The sequence below is a fragment of the Perognathus longimembris genome, chromosome 6 (genome assembly GCF_023159225.1).
Source record: "Perognathus longimembris pacificus isolate PPM17 chromosome 6, ASM2315922v1, whole genome shotgun sequence".
In the NCBI taxonomy this organism is placed as follows: Eukaryota; Metazoa; Chordata; class Mammalia; order Rodentia; family Heteromyidae; genus Perognathus; species Perognathus longimembris.
This window is the reverse complement of record NC_063166.1, coordinates 82,803,399-82,814,462: the sequence shown is the minus strand read 5'-3', so window position 1 is coordinate 82,814,462 and position 11,064 is coordinate 82,803,399. Positions and strand designations below refer to the sequence as shown.

The 11,064-nt window shown below is 66.7% G+C and overlaps 1 protein-coding gene across 1 annotated transcript; it reads left to right on the top strand.

Moving 5' to 3' along the window:
* Window positions 1-2,031: 2,031 nt before the first annotated feature.
* On the top strand, window positions 2,032-8,936 carry Ankrd60 (ankyrin repeat domain 60). Its single transcript, XM_048349420.1, is given in 7 exon segments — window positions 2,032-2,176; window positions 6,451-6,561; window positions 6,564-6,580; window positions 6,850-7,015; window positions 8,593-8,642; window positions 8,644-8,730; window positions 8,733-8,936. Coding segments are annotated over 7 exon segments (780 nt in total).
* The last annotated feature ends 2,128 nt before the right edge of the window (window positions 8,937-11,064 follow it).

The window sequence follows — 11,064 nt, the reverse complement described above, 5'->3', positions numbered from 1 at the left end:
GGGCGTGTGCATCAGGTGGTGTGTGCAGGGCATGCATGGCGTGTGCATCAGGTGATGTGTGCAGGGTGTGCATGGCGTGTGCATCAGGTGATGTGTGCAGGGCGTGCATGGCGTGTGCATCAGGTGATGTGTGCAGGGCGTGCATGGCGTGTGCATCAGGTGATGTGTGCAGGGCGTGCGTGGCGTGTGCATCAGGTGATGTGTGCAGGGCGTGCGTGGCGTGTGCATCAGGTGATGTGTGCATGGCATGCGTGGCGTGTGCATCAGGTGGTGTGTGCAGGGCGTGTGCATCAGGTGCTGTGTGCATCAGGTGGTGTGTGCATGCGTGTGCATCAGGTGCTGTGTGCAGGGCGTGTGCATCAGGTGCTGTGTGCCGGGTCTCTGGTACTTGCACAGTCCCTTCAAGTAGGTGGGTCTGAATCCAACTTTGCAAATCTGTTTCCCTGAGTGAGGGCCCCCTCCCCGTCCCCCCAATCGCGAAGGGCCTGGCTGAGCCGGGGTTGTTTGCAGGGCAGGATTTCCCCCCACGCCGGCGGCACCTCCGCCTGCCCGGAGCCCGGCGCACCCTCGCCTCCATTCGGCACGGAGTTGGCGGGTCAGGTGGCCTGCCCGAAATGGTGCAAGCACGAGGACTGCTGTGCACACACGGAGAAAGAGCGTTCGAGAACACCCGAGAACCCTCCAATGTTTTCTTCTGTTTTCCCCGTGAAAGAGCAGCTGGATGTTCCGGGAGTAGGAAAAGGGGTTCCGGAAGTGTTGACCTCAGTGAACCTCAGATGGTCCCTAAGGCATTGGTGCCTCCGCATCACTTAGGGGCTCTGCAGGAAGGAGCCTGGGGGTACAGGGCCCAAGGGGAAGCAGGAACTCTGGCCGGGCGGGGGCGCAGGCCCGGGGCGGGGGCGCAGGCCCGGGGCGGGGGCGCAGGCCCGGGTAGAGGCGCAGGCCCGGGGCGGGGGCGCAGGCCCGGGTAGAGGAGCAGGCCTGGGGCGGGGGCTCAGGCCCGGGGCGGGGGCGCAGGCCCGGGGCGGGGGCGCAGGCCCGGGGCGGGGGCGCAGGCCCGGGTAGAGGAGCAGGCCCGGGGCGGGGGCGCAGGCCCGGGGCGGGGGCGCAGGCCCGGGTAGAGGAGCAGGCCCGGGGCGGGGGCTCAGGCCCGGGGCGGGGGCGCAGGCCCGGGGCGGGGGCGCAGGCCCGGGTAGAGGAGCAGGCCCGGGGCGGGGGCGCAGGCCCGGGTAGAGGAGCAGGCCCGGGGCGGGGGCGCAGGCCCGGGTAGAGGAGCAGGCCCGGGGCGGGGGCGCAGGCCCGGGTAGAGGAGCAGGCCCGGGGCGGGGGCGCAGGCCCGGGGCGGGGGCGCAGGCCCGGGTAGAGGCGCAGGCCCGGGGCGGGGGCGCAGGCCCGGGTAGAGGCGCAGGCCCGGGGCGGGGGCGCAGGCCTGGGTAGAGGAGCAGGCCCGGGGCGGGGCGCAGGCCCGGGGCGGGGGCGCAGGCCCGGGTAGAGGCGCAGGCCCGGGTAGAGGAGCAGGCCCGAGGCGGGGGCGCAGGCCCGGGGCGGGGGCGCAGGCCCGGGTAGAGGAGCAGGCCCGGGGCGGGGGCGCAGGCCCGGGTAGAGGAGCAGGCCCGGGGCGGGGGCGCAGGCCCGGGTAGAGGAGCAGGCCCGGGGCGGGGGCGCAGGCCCGGGTAGAGGAGCAGGCCCGGGGCGGGGGCGCAGGCCCGGGTAGAGGAGCAGGCCCGGGGCGGGGGCGCAGGCCCGGGTGGGGGCGCAGGCCCGGGCGGGGCGCAGGGCCCTGTACCGCCAGCATCACAGTCGGGCGGTGACGCGGGCGCCAGTCGGAGCGCCATGCAGCAGGCGTGGGGCGCGGGCCCCCGGAGGCGGCCGGGGGACGCCCTGTGTCGGGACCCCGAGGCTCAGCCGCTCCCCCAAAGGCCCCCACGCCGGGGCCGGAGGCGAGGCCGAGGCCGGGGCCATGGCAGGCCGCGGGCCTGGGACTCGCAGGCGGCCGTGGCGTCGGTGGACTTGGTCCCCGCCAAGTTCTGCATGCGGGTGCGGCTGGACGAGACCGGGGAGACCTTCCGCATCCCCAGCTGCCGCGGCGACATGACGGTGCGCGAGCTGAAGGAGGAGCTGGACCTCATGGCGGGAGTCCCCTTCAACCTGCAGTACCTGCACTACCTGGACCAAGGTGGCCGCCGCCCGCCATGCGCTCCTGGGACCCCTGGGCCCCACCCTGGAACCCCACGCCCCGGGACCCCAAGACCCTGCACCCCAGGTCCCGGGACCCTGTCCCCGCGGAGGGCCCAGATCTCAAAACCAGAGAACCTTCTGGAAGCCCAGACCCCTCCCGCGTGCCCCAGGCCTTCAAGTCCTGCATCCCAGAGCCACGCGTGTCCACTTAGCACGGAACTTGGGGTGAAGCCTGTCCTTTGCAGGGTCTCCTGAACCAACAACCCCCCACTCAAAGCAGCCCATGCCCACCAGCCAGAAGTTCTGCTGACGTCAGGACCCCTAAACCGGAGCAAACCGGCCCAAGACTGGACCCCCAAATCTCCAGGCGAAACCCGCAAACTTCCATTGTATCCACACCCAGATGCTAAAGGCCACGCCAGAGTCCCCCAAGCCCAGGACAAACTCACTCAACACCCCCAATTTTTCATCTGTGACCCCCAAAGAGGCTCAAAAATGTGCACTGTAGGACCCCCCATAAAAACCCAGCAAACGTGGCCAAATTTGAGCCCCAGACCCCTAGCGGATGACAAGCTCAGAACCTTGGCCCCTCCCCGTTGTGACGTCCACACAGGATACAAGGCGATCACATCCGCACCCCCCCAAGCCCCCAGCTTACAAACAAAATACCAGATTGGGGGACCGCCATCCAGACCCCTCGCTCCCCCAAACACCTTGTTTTGGCAAAGGTGCCAACGCGTAAAACCTGCCCACCGCAGGACCCCCAAGCCCAGCCAGAGGGGAGCCCGGAGCTCAGCCCCCCCCCCCACCCCTGCCCCTCCCCCCCGCCCCCGCACAGCCCCGACAACCTGCCCACCAAAGGGGCCCGGCCCAAGCCCGCTCCGCCATGCGGAACGCTCGCCCCTCCAGGCCAGAACCCGCAACCCCACAGCAGCCCTTGGCCAGCCCCGCCGCGCCACCGGGAATTCCCGAGCCCCGGGCTCCAGCCCGCCACGCACGCCTGCCACGCCCAACCCCGCAGCCGCTCTGCATAAAGGGTGCCGGAGCCCAGAGTGAGCCCCGTCTATAACTGCACCCCGAGTCTGTCTACATCTGAAAGCCGGCCCCACACCGGAACCCCAATCCAAGCCGTGTCCAAACTCTGCCCCCAACGGAACCCACAAACTCAAGTTAAACCTACCCACATCTGAACCCCCCAACCTCCGAGAAAGCCATGTCTACCTCTGTTTCAGAGCAAGGGGCCACCATCCAGGTCTAGACAAGGAAGTCGGGGTTCAAAACTAGCCTTGCTGGCAGCCAGACCCCCAAGCTCAGAGCAAACTGTGTACTGGAACCCCAGGTTCCAACCTGCCCATTAGAACCCAATATTCTAAACCAAACCCTACCTGTGTTAGGGTCTCAAATCTTGGAGAGTAGACCCTATCAGCACCAAGACTCCCAAACTTCAGGGTAGTCCAGCCGGACTCCTATCCCCTCCCTGCCCCCCACTTCCCCATTGCTCTTCCTCCCAGGGCTCCATTAGAACCACAGTTCCCCACAAGAGGGTTCCCCACAAGGCCACACAGGGCTTCCAGTCCCAGAGCAGAATAGGCCTTCCCCAAGCCAGGACCCCCAAACAGGAGACCTGCCTCTCACCAGAGCCCCAAATCCAGAGTAAATTCTGCCCTTACCAGGGACCCCAAACTCAAAACCCTGTCTGCCTTTGACCCCTCCCTGATTACTGGTTCTAACCCAGCCTGTATCAGAACCCCAAGTTCTAATCTATGTCCTTGGCTTCACCAGGAGCTCAAAGTTAGAGCTGTCAGAATCAGAACCCACTACCCAAAGCTCACTGTACCTAAGTCAGGACCCCACGTGGGAGGTAACGGTGAAGGGGGGGGGCGTGTCTCCTCTCCATCTGCCTCCTGTCCTCCACCCCAGGGGGTGGCCCGCCCTAGCCTGACCCCCTACACTATTTCGGATACAGGTATAGGCTCAAAGTCCCTGGACTCCATTTTCTCCCTGCTCGGTTGGCATCAATGCCCAAACAAAAACAAACCAAAAATACAACTTCAAGCAAATCTCACTGGCCCGTCCCCACCTCGGCCCCCTCATCCGTCAACAGCCAAGTCCTGTAAAGTCTAGAATGCCCCGTGCTGCGCCTCCTTGGGCAGAAAGGACTCTGGAGTCTCCCAGAGCATAGAGAAGGCCCAGACTCCTGCCTCTGGGCTCTTTATGACAGGTTAAACATGTTTCCACCACATACGTCTTTTCCCATAGGGGCACTGGAAAGAGGCTGACAGGAGGGTGAATTTGAAAGGCGTTATTTAGCCAGAAGTCGCCTCTCGCCCATGCCGGTGGCTCACGCCCGTAGTCCCAGCTACCAGGGAGGCTGAGAGCTGAGGACCCCCACTGAGAATCAACCTTGTCAATGCACCCCACCTCTAAAACGCCGGAAGGGGAGCTGTGGCTCAAGTACTAGAGCACTAACCTTGAGCCAAAATAGCCCAGGGACAGCTCCCCGGGACCCTGAGTTCGAGCCCCAGGACGGGCACAAAAACAAAGAGGTTGCCTCTTGAGTCTAGTCTGTACTGAACATGGCAACACACGAGGTGAGCGCTGAAGAAGGGCTGGCCGAGTTCCCCCGCCAAGGTCCGTTTGTGTTCACTGGCGCTGTCCTGGTCCTGCCCCGAGGCTGGGCGGGAGAGGGAGCGGTCTGGGGTCTCCGGGGTCACTGAGCAACCGCTCGGAAGGCGGCGAAAGGGGGCGCAGCTTTGTCTGCGGGAGGCGTTGGGCCGACGCAGCCTCGGCCCACCCGAAAGGCAGCCCGGGGCCATGCAACCACCTCGAGGGGCTGGGGATGTGGCCTGGTGGCAAGAGCGCTCGCCTCGTATACAGGAAGCCCTGGGTTCGATTCCCCAGCACCACATATATAGAAAACGGCCAGAGGGGGCGCTGTGGCTCAGGTGGCAGAGTGCTAGCCTTGAGCAAAGAGAAGCCAGGGACAGTGCTCAGGCCCTGAGTCCAAGGCCCAGGACTGGCAAAAAAAAAAAAAAGTATTTGGAATCACCTTGCCTTGTAGCTAGCAGATGGAGCCCTGGAGCGCTGAGCACCGGCGGAGGCGTGGAGGGAGGGGGTCTGTCAGCCCCAGGTTGCCCCTGCCTGAGGGGGTTAGCACGAGGATTAGAGTGCAGCACTTCCCATAAACACCTGCTCAGTAGCCACGGAGTGTTGTTTTCCGCACAGGCTCACAGCACTTACAAATATCACTCAGCCAAGATGGTGGTGATTCTTCCTCCTCTTCATCTTTGTGCCAGTGTTGAGACTCGTGCCAGTACTAGGGCTTGAACTCAGGACCTGACACTATTCCCTTATTTGGTGCTCTAGCACTTGAGCCATGCCTCCACTTCCGGCTTCTTGCTAACTCAACGGAGATAAGAGTCTCAGACTTGGCTTCCCAGACTGGCTTTGAACGGCCATCCTCGGATCTCAGCCTCCCGAATAGTTGGGATTATAGGCGTGCACTGCTAGCTCCCAGCTACTTTATTCTTCTTCCTCTGTATGAACGCCCGCTCCAGAGGTGGCCATGAGAGGAAATGTGTGCGTTTCAAACGTAAACCAAACACCCCGGCATTTTCCCAAGGTGTTCTCAAGAGAGCCCCTCCACCTCCCCCCCAATCTGGGGGTGGGGGGGTGGGGAGAGAGGCCAGGGAGGTGTTGACCCCACCTAGGCCGCCTGTCCTGCCAGTGTGAAGTCATTCGGAAAGTCCAACCGTGTTTTGTTCGAGTCACACGCTACCTGCTAACATTTGCTAATGTTGGCCTTTGGGTGTAGCACAAATAACCTGCGCGGGAACACTGTGCTCCCTCGTTAATGGAGTGCTCTTTCGGGCTCCGGCCATGCTATTTGGAGAGTTTAGCTCATCAAATAGCAGTACTGACGCATGTGTTTTTCCCGCAATGGGATAAGCTATAATTACAGAATTTTATAAATTGGTGCCATTGGTTTGTGTCTCTGTGTGTCCGGCTTCTAGCTGAGCTGGGCCAAATTAATTTTCTAAAAAGCATTAGCGACAACAGACAAAGAGACTCGCGTGGAATCGTCCAATGAGATGTTTGGTTCACGACACCCAAACGATCCGTTTGAAACATCCCAGGTCAGATCATCTCTCCGGCAATGCAGATGTTTTTATGTTATTTTTTTTTCTTTCGGACCCGACGTGTACGTGTGTGCGTGGTGCGTGTGCGCGGTGTGCGTGTGTGTGTGTGTAAAGGAAAACTTGTTCCCCGTAGGAATTTTGCTGGACAGCACCACGCTGAGGTTCCACGACATGGTCCCGGGCGGCGTCATCTCCCTGGGCATTTGGCATTACGACGGCTGGACAGAGCTGGTGCTGGCGGCGGCGGAGGAGACCCCAGCAAGGTGCAGCTGTACCCCGGGGGGGAGGGCGGGGGGGGAGGGCGGTTCCCAGGCCTCTGCCCGGCCCTGGGGTGGGAGGAAGGAGGACGAAGACCGGGCTGTCCACCCACCGGGAGACAGGGCGGGCAGCACGGGTGTGTGCCTTCCGTGGGGCCCGAGCTCTGAGCATCGGGGGACGGGGAGAAGAGTCTGCGGGTCACCCCCGACTCCCCGACAGGCGGGGTCCACAGGTGGGGGGCGCGCGTGACCCGCGCCGGCCTCTCCCTCGCCAGCTGTCCTGCCTGGGGGTCAGCGAGGACACCGCGTACCGCACCGCCCACTCCCGGGCCCTGCAGGGCGACGGCTGGAAGCAGTGGGTCTCCCAGCGGGCCTTCGTGGCCCTCTACGTCTCCTCCCACCGGGGCCACTCGGAGGCCGTGCAGTACCTTCTAGAACACGGTAACCAGGGGCCCCAGAGCCCTGTCAGGGCCAGCTTTCTAGAAGATTCTGTGGCAAGGAGGCAGACCCGGCCGGACTAGGCAGCGTCATGGGTCACAGGCCAGGAGCCCCGTGTGCTCCGTGGTCCTCTGAGACGCTTCGCCGGCCTTTGCTGTTCCCCCGCACCCTTCCCCTCCTGGAGCGGGGAGGTGCCCGGAGCTGGCAGGCCGCAGCCTCAGGCAGACACCGTGGGCTGGGCCCTGCTCTCCCCGTGGGGGGGGGCCGGGGGGTCTCTCGGTGACTTGCCCTCACGCTGGTCCCCTTCTTCCCGTCCTCTCCCGCTCCATCCTTGCCACCCGCCTGCCTCGTCCGGGCTCTGGGGCCGAGGGGCGGCTCCGCTGCCCTTGTTCCGGGGGGGATGGAAGGCAGCCTCGGCCGGGCACCCCGAGTCACTTCAGCCCCCCAGAGCCGGGCTGTCCTTGCCAAGTCCCGTGTCTGCTGGGGAGGGTGCGGCGCAGACAAAGCAGCCGCGGCTCCCAAGCCGGTGACAGACGGCGTGGAATTGAGTCGAATCACCTTGTGTGCTGTCGTGCTATTTGTTACCCGGCGTCTGATTCAATTCAACAAGTCCACTTTGGACGCCTGTCGTGGGCTCCGCGTGTGCAGGAGGCCGGGAGAACCCCCCGGGGAGCCGCCGCCCTCGGGGAGCCTGGGGGAGGAACCCGTGCGTTACCCCAAATCATTTCATGCTCAATCACCAACAGAAGGCTCTGGAAGACTCAGGGTGTCCATTGAGCCTGGTCAGGGAGGAGCGAAGGCAGGCTTTCCTGAGGAAGAGGCTGGGAGTTCTGAGGGGGGAGGGGGCTGGGCGGGGGGTGGGGGGAGGGGGGAGGACAAGGGCCTGGAGCAGGAGGTGGGGAAGGGGGGAGGGAAGGCAGAGGCGTGGCGGGAGCCTGGGCTGGGTTCCACAGGAAGAGCATAGGGAGGAAGAAACGGGGGGGGGGGGGCGGGGGCGCGATAAAGCCACAGAGCTGCCTGCCCTCCCCACCCCAGGGGTTCGTGGGATGGGGTCGTGGGATGGGGGTCGTGGGATGGGGTTCGTGGGATGGGGTCGTGGGACGGGGTTCGTGGGACGGGGGGTCGTGGGATGGGGTTCGTGGGATGGGGGTGTCGTGGGATGGGGGTCGTGGGATGGGGTCGTGGGACGGGGGCCGTGGGATGGGGTCGTGGGATGGGGTTCGTGGGATGGGGCCGTGGGACGGGGTCGTGGGACGGGGGCCGTGGGACGGGGGGGCCGTGGGACGGGGCCGTGGGACGGGGCCGTGGGATGGGGTCGTGGACTCGGAGCGGGAGGCTCCTGTGGGTGTGTGGAGAGGTCACTGGCTGAAGGCCAGGGTGGCAGGGGCCGGGGGCAGCAGGGTGGCTGGGAACGGGCACCCCTCCCTCCCCCTCCCTCCCCCCTCCCTACTCTCCCTCTCCCTCCCCCTCCCCCCCACGCCCTCCCTCCCCCTCCCTCTCCCTCTCCCTCCTCCTCCCCTCCCTCCCCCCTCCCCCCCCCCCCCCGCGCCCCCCCAGCCGCTCGCTCTCCTCCGCCCCAGGAGCCAGCTGCCTGAGCCGGACCCCGGTGGGCAGGACGGCGCTGCACGCGGGCGGCGGCGCTGGGCCGCACGGACTGCATCACGCTGCTCATGCGGCACGGGGCGTCGGTGAGCGTGCGGGACGCCCGCGGGGAGACGGCCCGTGGCCGTGGCCCCGCCGCCTGCGCCGGCGGCAGAGCGAGCGCCGGATGTTCCTGCTGCACTGGGCGGCCAAGACCGGCGCCCCCCGCCACCCGCCAGCTTCCTCCTCAGCGGCCTCGACAAGGACGCCGGCGCCCGCTGACCGCCGCGCCCACCATCGCCCCATTACACCCGCCAGGGGCGCGCCCCGCCTCGCCTCGTGAGCTGTCTGCACGCGACCCCCCCCCCCCCCCCCGCCACGGGTTTGTGCTCAGCCCCGGGCCTGGGCACCGCTGGGTCCCAGACCAGACCTGGAGGGGGAGGGAGGGTCGACGGGGAGGGAGGAAAGAAACGATGGGCACTGGGACCCCGCTGCAGCAGAAACACCAGCCAGAGGTTTCTAGAACCTTCTAGAACTTTCCGTGGTTTTCTGATGGAGTCCCCCGGGGTTTTTGATGTTTGGGATGCTGGCTGTTGAAGGACAGCCTTCAGAAGGCAGGCTCTGCGGTGGGGGTATAAGGCGACAGGATTCGATCCCCCTCCCTAGGCCGCCCACCAGGGCGGGAGAACAAATCCGAACCGGCTTGCTCGTGGAGGGACGATCGGGGGGCGGCCTCCATCTCCCCAGGGGACAGCCAGCGAGGACAGCCGTGGGCCGAGGTCGCCCCCCCCCCCCCCCGCGGCACCCCACCCCCAGCTGGGCGAAGGCGCCACGGTGGATGCAGAGACCAGCACGGGCCGCTGGCCGCCCTCCCCCCCTCCCCCCTCCCCCCCACCCGCGCACTGGGCCTGGCTTTGGAATAACTCCTCCCCCCCCTGCTGACCCCGTGTCCCGCCGTGGCCTCGCCCAAGGGGCTGTGTTCACTGTGGTCTCACGGTGGCCGACGTGGCCATGCTGGGCCCCCGGCCATCTCCCCGACGGATGACAGTGGGGGGGACGCGGCCCCCGCCAGCCGCGTCCACACGGAGACCTTGTGTTTGGCAAACGTCTTCCAAAGTCAATAGGCAGACGTTAATAACCGCGGGGGGCAGTTCATTAGCTAACGAGGACGGGGGGGGGGGGGGGGGCGCGACGTGGCTCCGAGCCCTGCGCTGGCCCCCAGCGGGGCGAAGCCGTCTGCATTGCCAAGCGAACCCCCCGACCTGGCACTCGGACCCACAGTTTTAGGGCCAAGCACTCTGTCTTCCTGGGCCCCGGTTCAAGTAGACACTGGGCCCTCACCCGGCCTGCTCTGAACTCTGCGGGCGGGGCCCTCTGGACACCCCCGGGGTGCCGGGGAGCCCTGCTTCCTCAGGGGCTGGGCTGAGGGCCCAGCTCCACCAGCAACGCCTGTGCACACACGCGCACCCCGATGACCGTGAACCCCGAGTCACATCCCAGTCGCTCGCAGCCGGGGAACACCCCGTTAGTGGTGACAAGCGTGCATTCGTGGGGGGAGGGGAGCGGACCCTCCGGTGTTTTGGGGGGTCCCTCCCTGCAGCCTCTGTGGGCTGAGGCCGAGGGAGGGGTGGCCTGGTGGGCCCCCGCGGAGCGGAGGGGTGCACACGGCCTGGGGGCAGGTCCCCGGGGGCCCGGCCACCCCTGGCGGTGGCGACCCCGGGGCGGGGGGGGGGGGGGGGCGGGCAGTCCGTCTGCGTGGATCTCGGAGGGCGCCGGGCACCGGGCCTGACCTGACTGACGCAAGCGGGGTCTCCTGCGGGGGGCAGGAGGGGGCCGCCCAGCGCCGGGGGGCCGGAGCCTCGGGGCGCAGGGGCAGGGACGCCAGCTGGGGCCTCCGGAGCCCCGGGGCCCGCGGTGCCGCAGAGCGGACGGGAGCTGCTCGGGCGCCATCTGCCGGCCGCTCGGGGCGCTGCGCCGGGGCTCGCGCCGGGCCGCACTGCGCGTGTCTGCGTCTGGAGGGGGGCGGGGGGGGGGGGGGGCTCTGTGCCGGTGGAGCCCACGCAGCGTCCCCCCGGCGCAGGCCCGCCACCCAAAGCCTGCACCCCAACCCGGGGGTCCAGAGGGACCCCAGGACCCCGTTCCCCTCCTTCCCAGCCCCCCCCCCGCCAGCAAGCGCCGTCCAGGGGACCTGTGTTGCGGGGACCCCAGCACCCCTGGGCCTGCGATCGGCTTTCAGCCATGTCCTGTCACCCGTCGGTGCCTCAGTTTCCTCCTGTGGAGTAGTTGGAGATGGAAATCTGCCCCCCCCCGCCCCCCCCGTGGCGGCTGGAGTTGCTCCCTGGGGCTCCAACGCTCGCCCTGCGTGGGGAGAGAAGCTCGGACACAAATTCAGAAAACCCCCACCCAGCCGGAGCCCCCCTGCGGAATGAGTGACCCCCCCAGGGGGGGCCCCATCATCTCCCTTCCGCTTG